We start from the raw sequence: 22521 nt of genomic DNA, 5'->3' as shown, positions 1-22521 counted from the left end.
TGGAGAGACGGGGTTTCACCATGTTGCCCAGGCTGGTCTTTAACTCCTGGGCTCAAGCAAGCCTCCCACCTAAGCCCCCAAAAGTGCTAGGATTACAAGAATGAGCCCCCTCACAGGGCCACTCGGACTTTCATTTCCCCACTTTATTTCTCTCCGCTAAGAAAAAAACCGCAGTACCAGCTCAGAGGCTTTGGGGTCTCAGCCCCAGAAACTGAGGGAATCTCTCAAACTTTAATGCTTGTGTTTTAGCCACAGCAAGAACACATTGAAACACATTGTCTCATTTCATAAACGATATTAGAAATTTAGACTTTTCATATGAATTTGCCCACTTTTTAAAGTGTTCAACTGATTCTAATTTTTCAAAAACACTGGAGGACTGAACAGAGCATGTCTGTGGGCCACATTCAGTGGGCTACGTTTGCAACGGCTCCACTATGTCCAGGTAGCCCTTACCCTCACAGGTACCAAGAAAGGGAGGAGACACCGCATTGGAAGATAAACTTAGTTTGCAGAAAACATGGCAGAGGACAGAGACACTTGCTCAAAAGTTTCCTTAGAGCAAAATTCCAAAGAAATTCTAAACTTTAAATATACATTTTTAAAATTCTGGGTTTAAAAGAGGAAATTAAAGAATAATAATTTGATGCTATGTCAGCTATGTCTGCGAAAACAACATGAGAAGTTGCACGTTGACAATATCCTACTGCCTTAGCAGGTCTGAGTTTCTGTGATTCGTCTACCGTCACTCTGTCCACCCCAAATGTTTCCCACTTAGGATGTTCATCCCCAGTTTTGTGCCAGGGTAAATCCCAGCCACCTTCACTTCTGGGTTCAGCCATCAATTCCTTCAGGAAGGTGTCTCTGACATTCCCTTCCTCCCGATTCCAAACTAGATTAGGCAGCCAATGGTAGCTAAATAATGGTCCCTAGAGAGATCCAGATCCTAACCCCTGGAACCTATAAATGTTACTTCATATAGCAAAGGGGCTATGCAGATGTAAGTTCAGGATGAAGTTAAGTTGAGGTGAGGAGACTATCGTGAATTGTCAGGATGAGCCCTAAATGCAATCACATGTATCCCTGTAAGAGGAAGGCAGAGGGAGATGTGACTGCACACAGAAAAGGAGCAGCAATGTGACCAAAGAGGCAGTGACTGGAGTGATAGGGCCACAGGCCAAGAAATGCTGGCAGTCACCAGAAACCAGAAGAGGCAAGGAATGGATTCTCCACTAGAGCCTCTGGAGGAGGCCAGGCCCTGCTGACACCCCGGCTTCTGCCCAGTGAAACTGAGTTTGGACCTCTGGCCTCCGTAACTAGAAAAGAATATGTGTGTCTAAGTTACAAAGTTTGTGGTAATTTGTTGCAGCAGCCCTAGGGAACAAATACTCAGCTCTGTGCTTCCACACTCACTGTGCGTGCTCCAGCATGACCACCTTGTGCTAATAACATTTACCAAACACTTAATCCGTGCCAAGCCCTGGGATATATGAATTAGAGGGAGTGTTTATTTTAGTTTCATCACAACCCTCTGAAATAGGTACTAGTATTATTTCAGAATACAGAGTTGGAAGACAAACCTTAATGGGGTTAGGTAATTTTAGCAAGGATATAGAGCTAATAGGCAGCTGTATACTATATACAGCTGTATAGATCATTGTCTCTATGAATGGCACTCTCTGGAATATGCAGTGCACAACCCTCACAACCAACCAGAGCAACCTTGCCACGGTTTGAACTCTGACAAATCAATCTAGTCTAATCCCTATGCTAAAAAGCAGGTCTGCTCATATTCCACTTTTTTACTTTCTCTCCTGCTATATCATACACTCCTTAAGACCAGGGACTTTGTCTTTTATCTTACTGTCCTCGGGACATTGGTATCTAGGAACCCCATAATGAATAAATAGATGAATCTCTTCCCCTAGAGGCAGTTAGTACTAAAAAGGCACAAGGGATTTGAGAAAGAATCCAGAGGCAAGGAAATAAGCTGTTTTCATCCTTCTCCATTAAGGAGAACAATTCTCAGGCCAGGCACGGTGGCTCACGCCTATAATCCCAGCACTTGGGGAGGCCAAGGCAGGTGGATGGCTTGAGCTCAGGAGTTCAAGACCAGCCTCGACAATGTGGCGAAACCCCATCTGAACAAAAAATACAAAAATTAGCCAGGCATGGTGGTGCATGCCTATAGTCCCAGCTGCTCAGGAGGCTGAGGTGGGAGGATGGCTTGAGCCCAGGAGGCAGAGGTTGCAGTGAGCCAAGATCGTGCCACTGCACTCCAACCTGGGCAACACAGCCAGACCTTGTCTCATAAAAAAAAAAAAAAAAAAAAGAACAATTTTCAAATTGTACAGAGTAAAATAAACATTTCTGCAGAAATTAGAGAATGAGATAAATGAAACAATAAAAGTGCATCTGGGCTTTTAAAACAAGTTCAAGTCTGTAGGGCCAAATAAATAAAACCCAGAGTAATGACAGCACTTTCAGAACCAATACCTGTTAGTGATCTATGAGCAAAACATGACAAATAAGAAAAATACACGCCCCCTGATAGATATATGTATTATTTTTCATGGTTCTCCAATAGGAGGATCAAGTAACTAGTAATAAATTTGCTGCCAGTGTCCTAGATGGCACAAGTCAGCGGATCCACGTTAGCCTGAATAAATCCCCCCATGGTGGACTGAAGAGTTTAGTCTCTTGCCTTCTGCTATTCAACTTGTTATCAGCAGCTTGAATGGAGATTTATTTATCAAAATTGTTGATTACTCTAAGCTGAAAATATAGTTAAAATACTAAAGGACAGAATAGAATTCAGAATAAAGTCTGGGACAAGGGCCAAAGCAGCAAAATTTAATTCAATAAAGTTGCATGAACAATATTCTTATTTAGATTTTTTTTCTTCATTGCACAGGCATAAGATGGAAGAGAATCGACATGCAGTGAAAAAGATTGGCAGTGTTAGGCAGACCCCACTACAATATGAGCGAACAGTATGGTGAAATTATTGTAAAAAAATCAGTACGATTTTAGGTCCCATTAACAGAAAAATAGTGTCCAGAACAGGAGCAATCTAAACTCTGTGTCTCTGCACCGCTCAGAACGCATCTGGAGAACCACGTCCAGTCCCAGAACTGTTCTTCAAGAAGGGGGATGGACAAGTCAGGATTCAAACCCTGAGTTCATTTGGAGGAAAGAGACCACAGTGACAGGGGTCAGGGTAAACACCATAATGGGACAACACCCCAGCACATCCAAGGGTGGAAACCTGGGGTGCTTAGTCTAGGAGAAAGAAGACTCAAAAGGGTCTGGCGCAGTGGCTTACACCTGTACTCCAAGCACTTTGGGGGGCCAGTGCAGAGGGGGAATCACTTGAGGCCAGGAGTTCCAGACCAGCCTGGGCAAGTGAGACCCCATCTCTAAAATAAAAATCAAAAAACTAGCTGGGCATGGTGGCACACACCTGTGGCCGAGCTACTTGGGAGGCTAAGGTGGGAGGATTGCTTGATCCTGGGAGGTCGACGCTGCAGTGAGCCATGATCATGCCACTGCACTGCAGCCTGGGTGACAGAGTGAGACCCTGTCTCCCAAAAAAAAAGAAAAAAGAGGAAAACCCAAAAGGAACTGTCTTCAAATATTTAAAGGGATGCAATTTATGAATAAAAGAAAAACTTACTTTATATTGCTCCCTGTGATACAACCAGGACCCATGAAGGGGTAGATTCAATTCAGAGAACTTTGAAAGAGAGCACAGTTTGAATATAAAGTAAAATTCTGTCAGTCCCTGCACTAGGGACATATGGTTCATAGTGGTATAGATGAACACTAATAATTATGTATTTAACGTCATTTTACAATTTTTCAGTTTTGATGTAAAGTTTTCCTTATAAAAATTAATTTTAGAAAAATAAATTGTATTTAAATACTCATTTGTTAGTATGAGTATTAAAATGTTAAGCAAATAAACGATATACAGATATGGCAAAATCACAGAGGTGGTATTCCTTCAATGACTGCAGTGAAGGAAACACTGCTGCAGATTGTGCTATTTCATCTTCAGTATTTTTAAACTTCTGTTCCAGGATCTATCTCCTGCCAAGGAAATGCCTGTCGCATAGTTTTGAATGACTCAAGTATTTATTAATAGAAAGGAAGAGGAAGATAAGAAAAGTAAGACAAAGAAGGGAAAAGGGATGAATGAGTCGGTACTCCAAGCACATCAGTTCAGCTTGTTTACCTGTAGAGTTCACATCATAGTGACATTAAACCAGGAGGAATTCAGAGCACCAGTGCCAAAAATAATTAGAAAAGAACCCAGAGGGGTTAAAAATAAGGTCAGGAAGTAGCAGACTGAAACAACTGAGAAAATAGAAACAAATATGTCTACTGACAAATAATTTGACACACAAATATCCAGTGGGTGGGAAAAACCTAGACATCCCAGAAAAGACCTGCTGGCGATGCTAGTCTTGCTAGAACATCAAGAGAAAGATAAAAGTAGCAAAGACAGCCCAGGTAGCTCTGAAGCATACCCCAACCCCGTTCCTTAACCTCTGAGTGTGTGCCGCTCCCACCCACCACCAGCCCAATGCAGCAGCATTCTGTCCACAAGATGTTTCAAATGTAGGGTCTCAATACTATTTCAAATTAGTCATGAAGACCAAAATGTTCATCATCTCATGTTTGAACTTTCAATGCCCTCCCATCCTAGTAGGCAATATGACCCACACACTGTCAAGGTCATTTTCAGGTAAACATCATCCTTTATCTCTATCGCCAGCAGCTGCCCGCAGGGTCTACAGAGCATCTTTAGCACCCACCCCCTTCCTTCCATCATGCTGGCCAAGGCTACCTTCACTAAGACTCTTCGTCTATCATCTGGACCTGCTGCTCTGCAGACCTCCCGTGGCCCCTTCCAGATAACTTCAGTACACACAGATAAGCCTTTTGGTGGTGTTCTCCATGCCTTCCCCTTTTTGGGCGCTTATACAGTGATTTCTTATAAAACAAAATGCCTCCTGACAAATGAAACCCCTTGTATTAGTCTGTTCTCATGCTGCTAATAAAGACATACCTGAGGCTGGGTAATTTATAAAGGAAAGAGATTTAATGGACTCACAGTTCCACATGGCTAGGGAGTCCTCACAATCATGGCAGAAGGTGAATGAGGAGCAAAGGCATGTCTTACATGGCAGCAGGCAAAAGCTTGTGCTGAAGAACTCCCATTTACAAAACCATCAGATCTCGTGAGACTTATTCACTACCACAAGAACAGTATAGGGGAAACTACCCCCATGATTTAGTTATCTCCATCTGGCCCCACCCTTCACATGTGGGGATTATTACAATTCAAGGTGAGATTTGGGTGGGGACACAGCCAAACAATATGACCCCTCCACCAGAGTACTACAGCCATCTCACTCACCTACAATGTTTTCTTCTAAATAAATTTATTCACCTATTACACAGAAACAGTTTCATGAAGTTGAAATAATTTTGGTTACGAAGTCGAAAGTTCAAAACTCTATTCTTCATTGTTCCATTCACTAATTCTGTGATCTTGGCTGAGTTAACTGCTCCCTATTTCAAAGAATTACTGTGAAGAAAGTAATGTGTCTACTAAAGAAGATTGTGTGCAGTATAAAGCTCTCTAAAAACATAAGTCACTGGCCAGGCGTGGTGGCTCATGCCTGTAATCCCAGCACTTTGGGAGGCCGAGGCGGGCAGCTCACGAGGTCAGGAGTTCATGACCAGCATGACTAACATGGTGAAACCCCATCACTACTAAAAATACAAAAATTAGCCGGGCATTTTGGCGCGTGCCTGTAGTCCCAGCTACTCGGGAGGCTGAGGCCAGAGAATCACTCAAACCCAGGAGATGGAGGTTGCAGTGAGCCGAGGTTGCACCACTGCACTCCAGTCTAGCCAACAGAGTGAGATTCTGTCTCAAAAAATAATAACAATAAATAAATAAATAAGTCATTTATTTAGCACTCAGTTATTTACTGCCTTGTAATCCTTCCGTTTCATGTGTGTTCTCATATTTCCAAAATTGATTTTACAGTTGCATGAGGCTGGCTCCTTCCCTTGCACCTTATTTGTATCCTTTCCAGTGCTTGAGTTGGTTGATAACTGAGTCAACTACTTTATCCCCTCTTGACCCAGTAGCTTCCTCCTGCCTTCATCATGAACTCATCAATCTCTTCTCCTCCTGTAGAAGCCTTCCTTCATGTACTGAAAGAGTGCTGGTGGTTTCTCTAACATACTACCCCTTATGCAGAGAAATGTGCCATTTTGATATATGTGTAGTCTGAGAATAGAGTTAGTATAGACAGAACATGGAAACAATGATGGCAGATCCCCAGAAGGCTGAGAGATGATGACATCAAAATGTGTGCAGAGAAAGACTGCCAAAACAACAAAGAAGAGGTGTGACAGGGCCAAAATCTGTGTTCATCCAATGCTGTCCAGCGCACGAGTTCTCCAAAGTGCCGTCTGAATGTTTGGTTAATGGGCCAGTATGAAAATTTATATATCATGCCTTCATTATTTGAAGCTCTTAAGCCTTAGGAACATTAAATTAACAAACTGGCTCTGATTTCATCCTTGACAGGAGATATACACATAAGTTTTCAAAGTTGTATTCATATAATATGGAATTTTGTGGTCAAACCAACCTCAACATCAGGCCTGCATAATGTTTTATTTCTGGTGTAAAAACTGGCTTATTCAGCAATCACATGCAAGTTTGTAACAGCATAATTTTGGCCTTTTCAAATCCATTCATCTCTGGATCACTTGATAAGAGTTTCTGTACTTATAATACAATGGACTAGAAACTATCACAGTGATTTTATCAAAATAATATCACCCTATGGGGCCCTGCCTAAGCGGTGGTCAGTCAACATCCCTGCCAAAGATAAATCACTCTCCTTCCACCTCAAAACACAGTTATAATGACTTGGGTTTACACGGCTGAAATTATAGCAGGTATTCTATGAATTAATTTTAAAATGCATGTTCCTAAGCCATTTGCTTATACAGCCTGAGGAGTTAAAATATCTCGTGTATTCATAGAGACATGAAACACATCCACTATGGAAAACAAAGACAAACCAAAGACTCCTGTTGCTCTGAAACCAAAAAAAGTTTGAGGTCTAAAGGTTCTCAAACTTAAACGTGTGTATGTTGTCATGAGGAGATCCTGTAAAAGTACAGATTCTGACTCGGGAAGTCTGGGGTGGGGCCCAAGATGCTGTGTTTCTAACAAATGCCCAGGTGATGGTACTGTGGAAGGTCCCAGATCCCACTTAGAGAGCAAGGCCAGAGAGCTTAAGCAACATAGCAGTGTTCATGTCATATAAACACAGGGACTTTGACTTTTTAAACAATTCAGCCAGAGAACACCAAAGTAAAATTATCGGGAAGTGATACAACACATCTTACACACATTTTTGTTCTTTACTAGGAATTATGTTTAAAAGGGAATGCTTTCTGCATAATCATTGCTTTTTCTACTGTATCCATTTTTACTGGGCCATGAGAGTAGGAGTCGAGTGGTTCCTCTCACAAGTTTTACACAGTAGGCTATGCGCTTTGCTCAGCCACCCGAAAACACACATGCCACAGAGCGGGCACCAGAAGAGCAGGCAGCACCCTGAGCACCCTCTCTGAAGCTCCACAAGCTAACAGTGACAGGAAGAGCACTCCACAAACATCTCAGCTCATTCCCTGCACTTTCTGGAAACACATCATGATCAAATGGCATAATGCCCCTTCATCCAGATCTTGCTGTGAGTCTTAAACAGAGCAGAATTGAAAGTGAATGGCTTTTAGGATATACAGCCCTCAATTGCCTCCCCATACCCACCCCTAAAATTCATGACCGTTAGCAACAGCAAAGTTAGGCCCCCTGTGCCAGGCAACAGCCAGTGGAGGGAAATAAAGAGAAAAAACGAAGCAATTAGATGACGTGCCCGAGTAGAGGTGGGTTTTGCAGGGTTTGTTTGTTTTCAGGGTTTTTTTTGGTAGAATTGCCTTATTTAACTGTTAAATTACTAGTTTATTATCGAGTTCAATTTTTGCTTTTTTCTCTCTTCTTCTTTTGTTCTGATTTTAAGACAGTCTCACTCTGTCACCCAGGCTGCAGTCTACAAACACAACTCACTGCAGCCTCAACCTCCTGGGATCAAGCGATCCTCCCACCTTAGCCACCTGTATAACTGGGACCACAGGCATGCACCACCACAACCAGCTAATTAAAATTCTTTTTTAGAGACAGTCGTATCGCTTCCTTGCCCAAGTTGGTCTTGAACTCATGGGCTCAAGTGATCCTCCCATCTAGGCCTCCCAAAGTGCTAGGATTACAGGCGTGAGCCACCATGCCCAGCCTCAGTTTTTTCCATCTACAGGTTGTAGTGCATCGGTGAATGATGAAATCATTTTGATAGGTCAGAACTGGGTTGTTTAAAAATGCAACAGGTGGGGGTGCATCACAGTTCAAAGGAGAAGTGTTGTTTCTCAGTTGTGTGTTGTTTGTACCCAGTTACATTGTAAAGTGCACTGCTGACTGGGGGTCATGAGTAGAAATTTGAAAAACACTGGACTATAGTTTGCTTTATGATAGAGAAAGGTTTCTTTTAACACCTTCACTGTTTTTAACATATTTATTTTGACTGTATTCACCTGGTATTTGATTGCCTTAGCTAGATGAATCAGGGTAAATAGCCTTTTCAGGTATTTCCCTGCTCTTTCCACTACAAATTTCCTGAACTCATATAGCATGTTTAACCCATACATGTAATAGTAACATCCTTCAGGGTATACATCATATGAGTAGGTCACATTTAATCTACATTCTAAACTATTGCTGAGCATCGTACTCCATCCTCTGCATCCAAACAGTTGCTCAATAAATACACAGCTTAGCATGGGGAATGAGCCCTCCATAGCTTCCAAGTTACAAGAGCACCATCTTCTGGCGAAATATTTTCTTTGTAGGGAGAATGTCGAAGACCTACCAAAAACGTCCTGATTTTTCTAGCAAAAATTATAATTACATCACAAATACTTTGAAATTCTGTAGAGCTCCTTGCTTCATTCAGGAGTTTCGCTTCATTTCCCCTCTGAGAAGTGGTCTTTCTGTTCCTTAGCAGTGAAAGCAGTCAGTCTGTCCTTCCTGGTTTTCCGTTAAACTAAGCCGGTTTCAAGTTTCAGCTCCTCCTTGAATTCCAGGCTGTTGAGACTTCCCTCTAGAATCCTCCAACATGGAGCCTCTTGCAGCTTACCCGCTAAAATGTTCCGGGCCCAGAGCAAAGGTATTTGCAGTTTTGCTGTCTATGGTTCTATGCACAGTAACGCTATTTCTTCTACAGCTAAAATTCCTCAAACCTAAAATCAACAGCTTTTATGCCTTTGAAGTGAAGGATGCAAAAGGAAGAACTGTTTCTCTGGAAAAGTATAAAGGCAAAGTAAGTTGCATCATCTGATTTTTATTGTTATCATTTTTCCTTGTCTCTCTTTATTCCTCTTACTAAAATCATTTTTTTGCTGTTACATGGTCATAAGTTGGAATTTAGTCTTCAGAGTAATGGTATTAGTACATCACTTTAGTTATTACAGTTCTGATAGTTTGCTTCTAAATAATAAATTCCGATTATTTCGTTTTCTTTAAAATGCTTTAATTTTGTGCTGAATTGATATGTAAAGTTGTTTGGAAAATACTTACAGTTGGTAATGTGAACATGATGACATTTATTAATAAAAGTATTGGTTCTATAATCTAATAACTAAAAAGCACTTATCAAGGATCATAGTTTTATCTTTAATTTAAAAATAAACTTTCATGAGTATCTAGTGCTTTTTTAATGGCAGTACTATTTCAGGGCCTTAACCCAGGCATCTAGGTTACAGTTTTCAATAGAACTGTGTATGTCCAAAAATATGAAAAAAACATCAGTCAGAGGTTATAGTCCCCCCCAAATTGTTTAGGATTTTAACTACTTGCAGAATTTTTTAAAATCTTTTGCTTCACTTTCCGGTTGGATTTTTTTCTTTTTCCGGGAGGTTTCACTAGTTGTAAACGTGGCCAGTGACTGCCAACTCACAGACAGAAATTACTTAGGGCTGAAGGAACTGCACAAAGAGTTTGGACCATCCCACTTCAGCGTGTTGGCTTTTCCCTGCAATCAGTTTGGAGAATCGGAGCCCCGCCCAAGCAAGGAAGTAGAATCTTTTGCAAGAAAAAACTACGGAGTAACATTCCCCATCTTCCACAAGATTAAGATTCTAGGATCTGAAGGAGAACCTGCATTTAGATTTCTTGTTGGTAAATATCTGCCTTGCATATACTGTTTTAAATTGCTTTTCATTTTTAAACAATATTACCAGGACAATACTTTCCTATTTCATTTGAAACGTTGTATCGGGAAAGCTTCATGAAACTATCAAAGAGCCAGAATCTCATCCTTTGTAACTTCTAGGAGTTATGCTCCCCTGAAATCAATGTTTTAGCTTCTTAGATGGCAAAAGAATTCTATTCCAATATATTTTATTCCTTATTACCATCTTCCTGAAGAATTTACTTAAAGTGTGCCCATGGCTATTTTCACAAAATATCTTAATTCTCCTCTCTTGTAACTAGCATCTGGAGAAATGTCCCTTCCCGTCATTATAGCCACACAGCTCTCATGAATAGTGCTGGGCATTATTAGTTAACATATGTTTGTGGCTAATTTTATGTTGCCTTTCTTATCTGAAACAATATTCTCAAAGATGAATATGTCAGCTTACCAGATTTTTGCTAAAATCCAAAAACATATAACTTGGTTTTTTCAGAGGGTAGTAGTGTTAGGCTATTTCTCCAATTAAGCTAGCTACAGAAATCTGTTTAAAGACTTGCCAAGGTCACTTAGCACAAAGGTCATGAGGCATAGTGACAGCATAGGCTTTGGCCTCAAGCTACCTGGGTTCAAACCCCTGCTCTTTTGTTTTTGCTGTGTGGCTTCTTAACTTCTCTGTGCCTGTTTCTCATTTGTAAAATGGGCTATCGATAGTACCGACTTCTTAAAATTGTTTGGAATTAAGTCTGTTAATAGTAAAAATAAAGTACTTATACACTGCTTGCTCTGTGCCAGACACTGTTCTAAACCATATTAGTCAAAAAAAAAAAAAAAAAAAAAGGCCGGACGCGGTGGCTCACGCCTGTAATCCCAGCACTTTGGGAGGCCGAGGCAGGCAGATCACTTGAGGTCAGGAGTTAGAGACTAGCCTGGCCAATATGGTGAAACCCCGTCTCTATTAATAATACAAAAATTAGCCAGGTGTGGTGGTGGGCACCTGTAATCCCAGCTATTCAGGAGGCCGAGGCAGGAGAATCACTTGAACCCAGAGGCAGAGGTTGCAGTGAGCTGAAATTGCGCCACTGCACTCCAGCCTGGGTGACAGAGCAAGCCTGCATCTTAAATAAATAAATAAAGGACATTAGCTAATGTTCTCTCATCTAACTTATTCTGATGACATCTTCAGTCCTATTTTCACTGTAAATAAGTTGAGTTTTGATCAAACTATTACCTCACTCAGGCAATCAAGCTTCTAATCCAACAAACCAAATAGTGATCTATAATATTTCACATAAATGTGAAGTCAGAATCTTCTAAAAACATTATATTTAATTTCTAGGGAAAGTTGGTATAATGCCTAACGCCATAAATGGCAACCACAGTGAGGTCTTTATTCCTCTTATTTTGAGGGTCCACTGAGGAAAGAAAAGCCCAAGCACATGCCATTGAACTAATCATTCTTCAGTTACAGCAGCCAGATACGTGGGTGCAATAGCTCATAGGTTATTTCTCTTTATCACTACAAACCTTCTAAAACCCTTCTTAGCCTGTGTAATCAAAAAGGTAACAGTGAGTTAAGGTTTCATTCCACTTAGATAGGGAGGATCATAGAGCCCAAAGGTTAAGAGCATGAGCTCTGGAGTAAAAGGCCCGTATATCAATCCTGGCTCAACCACTCATTAGCCACGTGACCTTGTGTCTAGGCTTCCATTTATCTCATCTGCAAAACGGGGATGATAATAATACCCACCTCATAGGGTCCCTGTAACATTAAATGAGAGGCTCAATTTGAAGCACGGAGCATACATTACTAGGCACATAGTAAGCACTTCATAAATTTTAGTTATAATTATATTTTTTCTCATGTTAGTCAATAAAATGAACATAAATCTTGAGTGGTATAAATAGAAAAAAAATCTACATTTCTTGCATAAATTAAGATTTATCAAAAGGATATCATGGCTGGGCATGGTAGCTCATGCATGTAATCCCAGCACTTTGGAAGGCCAAGACAGGAGGATCACTTTAGTGCCCAGGAGTTCAAGCCCAGCCCGGGCAACACAGCGAGACCCTGACAAAAAAAAAGTTATTGCTTTTCAAAATAAGGTGATTATTCACTTTGGGAGGCCAAAACCCTATCTCTACTCAAAATACAAAAATTTTCCTGGTGTGGTGGCACACACCTGTAATCCCAGCAATTTGGGATTACAACTTTGCTTCATTTTTTTTTGGCTTTTAATTTTATTTGACACAGAGTTTCGCTCTTGTCCCCCAGGCTGGAGGGCAGTGGTGTGGTCTCAGCTCACTGCAACCTCCGCCTCCCAGGTTCAAATGATTCTACTGTCTCAGCCTCCTGAGTAGCTGGGATTACAGGCGCACACCACCACACCCAGCTAATTTTTTGTATTTTTAGTAGAGACGGGGTTTCACCGTGTTGGGGAGGCTGGTCTTAAACTCCTGATCTTAGGTGATCCACCCGCCTCAGCCTCCCAAAGTGCTGGGATTACAGGCTGAGCCACCGCTCCCGGCCTACTTTGCTTCATTTCTTGATACTAAGATCACATACTAGATGAGTAGACTCATAGGTGAAGTCATCAAGTATATTGAAATCTGGTTACTCTAACCTTGAGTTTCACTTTGTTTGGGTGTTTTTTTTTTTATATTATGACAATCCTAGAACTTGATACTAAAGTTGTCATTTATGCAGATACTAATAGAAGTGAAAATCTTGACAAAGAATAAAATTATGCTCATGAAAATATGTTCTGGATATTTTAGATTCTTCAAAGAAGGAACCAAGGTGGAATTTTTGGAAGTATCTGGTCAACCCTGAGGGTCAAGTTGTGAAGTTCTGGAGGCCAGAGGAGCCCATTGAAGTCATCAGGCCTGACATAGCAGCTCTGGTTAGACAAGTGATCATAAAAAAGAAAGAGGATCTATGAGAATGGCATTGCGTTTCTAATAGAACAGAGAAATGTCTCCATGAGGGTTTGGTCTCATTTTAAACATTTTTTTTTTTGGAGACAGTGTCTCACTCTGTCACCCAGGCTGGAGTGCAGTGGTGCGTTCTCAGCTCATTGCAACCTCTGCCTTTTTAAACATGCTATTAAATGTGGCAATGAAGGATTTTTTTTTAATGTTATCTTGCTAGTAAGTGGTAATGAATGTTCCCAGGATGAGGATGTTACCCAAAGCAAAAATCAAGAGTAGCCAAAGAATCAACATGAAATATATTAACTACTTCCTCTGACCATACTAAAGAATTCAGAATACACAGTGAGCAATGTGCCTCAATATCTTACTGTTCAACTTGACATTTTCTAGGACTGTACTTGATGAAAATGCCAACACACTAGACCACTCTTTGGATTCAAGAGCACTGTGTATGACTGAAATTTCTGGAATAACTGTAAATGGTTATGTTAATGGAATAAAACACAAATGTTGAAAAATGTAAAATATATATACATAGATTCAAATCCTTATATATGTGTGCTTGTTTTGTGTACAGGATTTTGTTTTTTCTTTTTAAGTACAGGTTCCTAGTGTTTTACTATAACTGTCACTATGTATGTAACTGACATATATAAATAGTCATTTATAAATGACCGTATTATAACATTTGAAAAAGTCTTCATCATTTTCAGTATTTCTCTCTGCATTATTTTTTAGAAGCAACTCAAATTCTGTAATCATAATATTACCAAGTAAGTCAGTCTTTATTTTTGCGTGAAAATCCCAAGTGTAGAAAAAAGGACATGAGTATAAGATCATTTAACTTGATTCCTTATAGGCTGATTGGGGTTGCTAATGTATTCATACTAGATTAGCCACTTGGGAGGAATTCAGAGCTGCATCATTCCGATAGCTGAAATAGTAAAAGTCAACTCCAAACAGCCTAAATTCTAGTATAAAAAGGGGGTGATCATACAAGTCCTAAAGTGTAGATCAGCAGTCACTGAACCTCTTAGAGTCACAAGGCATTTCTTCTCCCAAAGTCATGACCTTTATATTTTGTTAGCCTTATAATTGACTAACAAAGCAACCTGCCAAGTTGGTGAAGGTTAATTATTGCCTCATGAAATATACATTCATCGCATAAAAGAATTAAATAGGAAGATGGCCAAAAATGTAAAAAAAAGTCATATAAATTTGTCTAAGAAGAAAAAGACCCAATTTAAGTAGTCTGTGACTTGACTCCCAAATTCTGACCTGATGGATGAAAGTGAAGATGTTTCGTATGGCGAATTCAGTAATGCTACCTCAGTATATAGTTCTGTATACGTATTTGGACCAAAGTTATTAGATAAACCAAAAATATTTCATGAAGCATCTTCTGCTTCAGAGTACATATCCAGCCACCGAGCTATGAATGTATTTAGAAAGATATTTGGTGGAGGTGGAATTTCTACCAGAGGTCAAGAGGATTTATAGGGATAGCCTCAAGAATGCCAGATGAGTGTGTCAGCAAGCCTGCTCCTACCTGTCGCCAGCTGCGTGACTTTAGGCAAGTCACTTAAGTACCTTATTTCAGTTTCCTCACCTGTAAATTGAACAGCGGTTGAATGGAATAAAAAGCCCTTTGCAACTCTAAAAGTCAATTAACACACTTACTAAGGTGTTTTAAGTGACCAGGAAGGAAATCAGAACTAACCTGGATTGTTAGCGAAGAAAACAGAAGCCACCAACAAGCCTATCTGTCCTTTGCAATTTTGCCCCAAGAGCCTATTAGCAATTTGAATTCTGAGCCTCTAAGAAAACTTTTGCTCAGGCGGCCCCTCCAAGTGTTGCTGCCAGAGCACTCTTGCCTTGTATCCTCACCTACGCCTTCCATGAGCTCATAGCAGTGCTGTGGCACTGCAGGGGTGTTTTATGCATTCACGTTAGGGGCATGAGCAGAACTGCATATGCCAGCACCACATGGGCAGCAGAGACTCCCCACTGCCAGATGGATGATAATGGAGCTGCACTGGGAACAACCAGGACTGTCCCAGTCAACATGATACAGATGAACATCCTGCCTTAAGTCACTAGCTCTCTCCAAAGCCAGATAAAGTGGGTTTCTTCACTTACATCTCTCTAATCTTGGCTGCCTTATTCAACCTACAGACTCTATGTCGTGCTGGATTTTCTCCCCTTGCCCTTTGGGTAAGCAGAGTAGGCAGGAGGAGATTTGAAAGCGTGTCATACATATTGCCTTGAAAGAAAGGACATTCAGGTGTCCCTTCGGGGTTCTGTAACAATTAGGCTATGTGTGCTGAGAGAGGGAGTGGAGTCATTTGCTGATGTGCTGCTACCTGTAACTCAAATGCCTCATAGGAATACCAGCGGACAAACACATAGAGGAAAAGTTGAATCTTTCCTATATTGGACAATCTTCCTTCAGTCTTGTTTCTGCATCAAAAAGTCTGGGACACAGAGTGCTACAGGATGCCTGGGCTAAGGACTGTAACAGAAAAATATCAACATCAGAGCCTGGCACAGTGGCTCACACCGGTAATCCCAGCACTTTGGGAGGCCGCGGTGGGTGGATCACTTCAGGTCAGGAGTTCGAGACCATCCTGGCCAACATGGTGAAACCCCCATCTCTACTAAAAATACAAAAATTAGCCGGGCACGGTGGCACGTGCCTGTAATCCCAGCTACTTGGGAGGCTGAGTCAGAAGAATCACTTGAAAACAGGAGGCTGAGGTTGCAATGAGCCAAGATCGCACCACTGCACTCCAACCTGGGCAACAGAGCGAGACCCCATCTTAAAGACCCTGTCTCAAAAAAGAGAGAAAAAGAAAAAGAAAAATATCAGGCATCACATGAAAGAGTATTCAGCTGTTGTTCTTGTGAAAAAGGAAAAGGACAAAATCAAATGCATTTTAACTGTGGTAACTAATTCACTGACTTGAAGCTTGCTTTGTTTGTTTTCTTTGGTGCATAGAGAAGAATACTTCATACTAACTCCTGATCATCTTACAGCAGACATAACAACAGAGTGTTAGAGACTGGAATAAATATGAATTTGGCTGAAATGTGCCCTGAAAGTTGTATTTCATTTTTTTAAATGTTTAACAATTACACTGTATCACTAGTATATATACATGTACATATATATAATTCTTAACAACTGCAGTGTATCTAGCATATATATAATGGTGGCTGGTACATGTTTAATAGCAGACTCTGGAGGAGGAATCCTGACATACAGCATTTGCCAGTTCAATGTAAATGCTCATGCTCCCTCATGGTCAATTTCAATCTACCACTGGTTTAGTAACTAGGATGCAAAATTTCTAAAAATGTGATAATTGGCGATGGGCATGATGGCTCAGGCCTGTAATATCAGCACTTTAAGCAGCTGAGGTGGGAGGATCACTTGAGCCCAGGAGTTAGAGACCAGCCTGGGGCAACATGGCAAAACCCTGTCTCCACAAAAAAAATCAAAAAATTAGCTGGGTGTAGTGGCACATGCCTCAGGTCCCAGCTACATAGGAGGCTGAGGTGGAAGGACTGCTTGAGCCCAAAGAGGTCAAGGCTGCAGTGAGCCGACATGGCTCCACTGAACTCCAGGCTGGGCAACAGAGCGAGACCCCATCTCTACAAAAAAAATTTTAAAATTAGCCAGGTGCGGTAGCACACACCTGTGGTTCCAGCTACTCAGGAGGCTGAGGTGAGAGGATTGCTTAAGCCCAGGAGGTAGAGGCTGTAGTGAGCCATGATTGCACCACATTGATTTGTGGTGTTCCTTTGAAAGAAAAATGACATGTTTGGGTGGAGCTGATATGAGGACACTCTATCCATATTTAGTCCTCTGCTTGATTTTATCCTCCCCATCAAATAAAATTCTAATAATTGTTAGGCCTAGAAACTAATCCACCACACTCCTTCCCACTCTTCCTTTCCCCTCATCCAGCTGAACTGTTAAGGCTGTCTCTTGCAGAGCAGTGCAGGGGAATAAAAAGCAGCAGAGAGAGAGAAATTAGGAAGCTATCACTATAATAGTGACAGGTTCAGAGGGCAGCGATGGGAAGTAGTGACATTCCCAGCACCAGTGAACAGCCAAGAGACTGCCCCAAGAGAAAACACCTGGGAGAAAATACGTTGCCATCAGCAGAACCTCCCTCCTCTTTTTACCATCCCTTTTCCCTCTGCTTGACCCTTGACATCCCAGTGTGTATCCCTTTCTTTCCCTCTCCCACCTATGGAAACATTTTCTCTTTTAATTTGTATCTTCACTTTCCTCCTAACCCATTCATCTCTTTAACATATTTTTTTATTTCTTTAACATATTTTTATTTCATTCCATTCCTTCCCTCTTTTCTCATCATCTCAATAATATGAGACTAAACCACAACTTTAAATGTCTTCTGTTTATTGAATATAAAGTTGGTTTCCCTACAGAATCAACAGTTCTAAAAAAGAAAACTTAAAAAAATTTAAGTTGGCATTTTCAGAAACAGAAAATCAATTACGGCATGTTCCTCACTTCTAAGTGGGAGCTAAACAATGGGTACACATGGACACGAAGATGGAAACAGTAGACACTGGGGACTCCAGAAGGGGTAGAAGGAAGGAATACAAGGACTGAAAAACTATCTATTGGGTACAATGTTCACTATTTGGGTGATAGGTTCACTAGAAGCCCAAACCCCAGCATCGCCTATTATATTTATGTAACAAACCTGCACATGTACCCCCTGGATCTAAAATAAAATAAAGTTGGCATTTTATGTCTTGCTCTTTAATTTAAAAAAACTAAAACACAAAAGCCAAGGCTTCTAAATTTAGTAGGTTTTATTTTTATCACCAGGTCAGTGATTCTTCATAGAAAATAACATGTTGAAATTTAACCTTAAAAAAAGACAAGATGAAAACAATATTTACATGGAAGATATACTTAAACATAAATCTCCTGAAAGTGAATAACACTGGGCAACATCAAAAAGAGGATGTGATTTGAAAGTAGTAAAATGCATAAGAATCAAATTATAGATATCTATTTAACCCATGTTCTAGAAATATGTTTAAATAAGGAAAGCATAAAAATTATCTTACCAATAACTTATAATCCAGTACAGTAGAGAATGCGAAATATTTCTTATATCTCATCTATGGCTTAACTAACTGATGGCACCACCAAAGTCAGTTCCACTAACTGCCTGCAAATGTCCACACAAGAATACTGAATGTCTGGAAGCCAGCACATATCTATGCTGCTTCATGGGTCAAAATGCCTCCAACGTAATGAGAATATATTTAAGGTCATATTGTATGGTCAGTTCTTCCCACTTCACAAGTTGTTAGATCTCATGCTATCTTCCAAATATTTCATGAACCTGTGATTTTACAGAAAATGAAGTGAAAGGATTGAGGTAGATCTTCCAAAAAAATTTAAACCATCCCCCACCCAAAAAAATTCCCCAATATTCTTGATATTTCAAGTGAAAAATGTTTTAGTTGACTGACTCATCTGGAAAATTACCTCAACTTTCCCTTCAGCTGGTACACACACAGTCATGGCTATAGAAACCAATTCTAATGCTGTATTTAGAAACTAAGGATGCAGAGGCCGGGCACGGTGGCTCAACGCCTGTAATCCCAGCACTTTGGGAGGCCGAGGCGGGTGGATCACGAGGTCAGGAGATCGAGACCATCCCAGCTAACACGGTGAAACCCCGTCTATACTAAAAATACAAAAAAATTAGCCGGGCATGGTAGCAGGCGCCTGTAGTCTCAGCTACTCCGGAGGCTGAGGCAGGAGAATGGCGTGAACCCGGGAGGCGGAGCTTGCAGTGAGCCGAGATCGCGCCACTGTACTCCAGCCTGGGCGACAGAGCGAGACTCCGTCTCAAAAAAAAAAAAAAAAAAAAAAAGAAAGAAACTACTAATGCAGAAAGAATCCTAAAGACTTCACTGAAAATTTGGGGACACATTGTAGGTCCATTCCACATTGTTATTACATTCTAAACCTTATAGTTAAAAACATGTAATTTCATAAATACTTAAACACTGTCTACTCAAAAAGACTCCAAAGACTCCAAAAATATTTCTCAAAATTTTTTAGTTACGGAAAAGCAGGCATAAGTAAATTTTTCTTAAAAGGAAAAAATTTAAGTAATTGTAATACTTTCCTTACCATTATAAAGCTGTCCAATGTAAGTATTACTGTATTATAAGCTAACGGCAATAATATATTATAGTAAATAGTGGCTTGCTTCACAGCAGAAAGTACACATAAACACACACTAATTACAGATTCAGTTACACTCTGATGTTCATTGTATATGCAATAAGACAGCAGTTGCATGTTAGCCGATGCCATTCACATATTCAACAAGCTAACAATACACTGCCAGCTCATCACACACAGGTATCCAGAGCACTTCATTGACAAGAAGAATTTATCCAGAAGCAAGTGGCAGGGTAGTTGTGGCTGCTGACTTGACCCAAGCAGCCAGCTAACAATACACTGCCTACCTGATTCAGGTCACTGCCGATTCTCGTGGCCCAGGCAGTCACAGAGGCTAAATTTGTAACATGAAACATAGTGGCAGAACTCTAATCTTAATAGTCACATTAAAGAAAACTTATACACAAAATGTATTACTTCAAGACTATAAGAAATAAAATCAATATTTGCTTGAATCTAGTCAAAAACATAAAAGTTAAACAAAAACTTTAAAACTTTCAGAATACTTACACTTAGGTTTTCCAAATTAAATGCTTGGATAAAGATATGTTATTACAGTACAAATGAATTTTAAAAGTTACTTAACTGTAGGCTGGGCGCAGGGGCTTACGCCTGTAATGCCAGCACTTTGGGAGGCCAAGGTTGGCTGATCCCCTAAGGTCACAAGTTCAAGACCAGCCTGGCCAACATGGTGAAACCCGTCTCCATTAAAAATACAAAAATTAGCCCAGCGTGGTGGTGCTGCCTGTAATCCCAGCTACTCAGGAGGCTGAGACACGAGAATCACTTGAACCCGGGAGCTGGAGTTTGCAGTGAGCCGAGATTGCACCACTGCACTCCAACCTGGGCAACAAAGTGAGACTCTGTCTCAAAAAAGTAAATAAAAAGTTACTTAACTATAGCTTTTCAAATCACTTCTGTTTACTGATCCAAAGACTACTTGTCTATATTAGACAGTAAAATATCTAGGAGTCGTGATAATACATAAGCTGTGCACGACACAAAATTGCAGCAGTGTTTGGGGGAAAAAATCAACATTAAAGTATTTAAGAAATGTAAGGGCTTAAATGTAATTAGTTTTCTCCTACTGGAAATGACATTAGTAATCGAGTTCTGAAAATGCAATTATGTATTCAATATAGGATGTTACCACTTGAATATCGAATTTTTTTTTTTAAGAGGCAGGGTCTGGCTCTGTCCTCCAGGCTGGAGTGCAGTTGTGCAATCATAGCTCACTGCAGCCTCGAACGCCTGGGCTCAAGCGATCCTCCTGCCTCAGGCTCCCAAGTAGCTGGGACTACAGGCACATGTCATCATGCCCAGCTAATTTTTGCAGTTTTTTTTATAAAGACAAGGTCTCCCTGTGTTGTCCAGGCTGGTCTTGAAGTCTTGGCCTCAAGTGATCCTCCTGCCTCAGCATCCCAAAGTGCTGGGATTACAGGCATGAGCCACAGTGCCTAGTTGCAAAATTTATATAAGATCTAGAAAAATCTATTAAAATGGTGGTGGATTTGGAACTAGAATCTCTGCGTACAGGTCAAAGGAAGATGAACTATTGAGCCTAGAGAGAAGCATGGTAAATGGTGACAGAGATTTAAAGCAGATGAAGGCTGTTTATGAAACACGTTTATAAAACCATTTAAATTTGTTTCCTTTTACACTGATTACAGGAGACACTAAAGATCTTTGGGTTTGGTCTTTCAAGGAGAACAGGTACTACATTGGATCAACTTTAAATTGCTCACGTTAAGAACCATGGTTTATGCCACTTCTCCACATTGTCCACAAGATGGCACCATTTCCATTTCTTTGGGGGGCGTGCTTCTGAATGCAACAGAGAGGAATGCAACTAGCAACTGTTAAAATTATTAACAGCCGCTAGCAATACACTGCCTACCTGACACATCCCAGCTTTATCCTTTGCTGTGGAGGCAGAAACTAGAAAGTACGATTCAGATGCAAACGATTGCATTATTTGTCTGGGATCTTCAGTTTCATAAAGAAATTTGTTTTAGTATGTAATAAGATACTGTACTTAAATTCTCATATTTTCAGACCAGCTCAAACTTCCTACAAATACGTTATTTACCAAGAATTCGTTTGTTCAAGATCAGAATTAAAACAGAGAACAAGAACAAGCCCTGGACTCACGTTGGCGGAGTCTTGACTTCTCTTCTGCTTCAAGTCTTTGGAGAGCACACGCATGATACTTTCCTTTGAAAACACAGATAACATATTGAGAGAGAAACTATTTAGGAAAATCATAATTTCAGGTGTGGAATTTTTCTAGATCTTGTGCTTGTCAGATTACACTTTTTTTTTTTTTTTTTTTTTTTTTTTTGGCAGCTAGGCACCTTCAGAATATAACTAAATTACATCACTCAAATTTACGACCAGGGCTTAGAGTTTCGTACCACCTCTTGGTCCTAAACAGATATTACGAACGGGGCCTTCGGCCCCGCATTAGAGAGTTTGGGAGAATGCAGAAAAGGGTGTTACTCACCCACAGCATCTCCTCTTCCGTGCGGACCCTCCGAGTCGCGGTGCGCTCCAGTTTCCACTCCATCTCCGGCTGACTTCGCCCTGCCTGGCGTTTGGCCTCTCTGCTCGACTGCCTCTGGTTTTCTTCCCAGGTCTAAGTCAGTCTTGACGCCTAATCGTCAAACCCCTGGAGTCCCGTCCCCCAGGACCATTCTATTTCACCACCTCCCTCCAGGTCCCCCACTCCTCCAACCGCCGCTGCAAGGTGTTCCCCAGGGTACCATTTAAAAAGCCGGCGGGGCGGCAGTCGGCGCGGGAATCCCCCTCGCCGGCTTCTTATTGGCCGGTGCCGCGGTGACGTCAGAGCCCGCGTGGGATTCCCCGGCGCGCGCCGCGGCCCCGCCCCTGCCGGCCCTCTCTGGGCCCCGCCCCGCCACCGCCTCCGGCCGAGGCGCGCACCCGGGCGCCAAGCTTTGCCGCGAGCCGTGGCGGGCCTGCGGCTGGGCCTGGCGCCGGGGG

General features: G+C 41.1%; 2 protein-coding genes across 6 annotated transcripts in view; one reads left to right on the top strand and one right to left on the bottom strand.

The window, feature by feature from the left end:
- The window catches only part of CDC20B (cell division cycle 20B), a 61027-nt gene extending 38790 nt beyond the window's left edge, over nucleotides 1–22237 (bottom strand). For all 3 annotated transcript variants that reach the window (XM_004058844.3, XM_019013694.3, XM_004058843.3), the window contains exons 1-2: nucleotides 22025–22237; nucleotides 21673–21735 (exon numbers count right to left, since the gene is read on the bottom strand). In XM_004058844.3, the coding sequence (XP_004058892.3) occupies nucleotides 21673–21735; nucleotides 22025–22087 (126 nt within the window). In that variant the 5' untranslated portion in view covers nucleotides 22088–22237. The remainder of the gene's footprint in view (nucleotides 1–21672; nucleotides 21736–22024) is intronic.
- Nucleotides 8940–16363, top strand: GPX8 (glutathione peroxidase 8 (putative)). Of its 3 annotated transcripts, none has more exons than XM_019013695.4 (3): nucleotides 8940–9470; nucleotides 10066–10327; nucleotides 13119–16363. In XM_019013695.4, the coding sequence occupies exons 1-3, from the start codon at nucleotides 9267–9269 to the stop codon at nucleotides 13280–13282; spliced, it is 630 nt and encodes a 209-aa protein (XP_018869240.1). In that variant the 5' UTR covers nucleotides 8940–9266; the 3' UTR covers nucleotides 13283–16363. The 3 variants fall into 3 exon arrangements, with proteins under 3 accessions (XP_018869240.1, XP_018869241.1, XP_018869242.1); XM_019013696.4 differs by having other exon boundaries at nucleotides 8983–9317; XM_019013697.4 differs by lacking the exon at nucleotides 10066–10327 and having other exon boundaries at nucleotides 9043–9470; nucleotides 13119–13187.
- Nucleotides 22238–22521: the final 284 nt, after the last annotated feature.

The sequence above is a fragment of the Gorilla gorilla genome, chromosome 19, assembly GCF_029281585.2.
Source record: "Gorilla gorilla gorilla isolate KB3781 chromosome 19, NHGRI_mGorGor1-v2.1_pri, whole genome shotgun sequence".
NCBI classification, from domain to species: Eukaryota; Metazoa; Chordata; class Mammalia; order Primates; family Hominidae; genus Gorilla; species Gorilla gorilla.
The sequence above is the reverse complement of the archived record's forward strand: the minus strand, read 5'-3'. Positions and strand labels throughout refer to the sequence as shown.

Excerpts from the sequence above, each read along its gene's own strand:
- GPX8 (XM_019013695.4), top strand. The coding sequence starts at position 9,267 with ATGGAGCCTCTTGCAGCTTACCCGCTAAAATGTTCCGGGCCCAGAGCA. Across the intron at positions 9,471-10,065 it reads TGGAAAAGTATAAAGGCAAA|GTTTCACTAGTTGTAAACGT; the intron begins GTAAGTTGCATC and ends TTTTTCCGGGAG. Across the intron at positions 10,328-13,118 it reads TGCATTTAGATTTCTTGTTG|ATTCTTCAAAGAAGGAACCA; the intron begins GTAAATATCTGC and ends TGGATATTTTAG.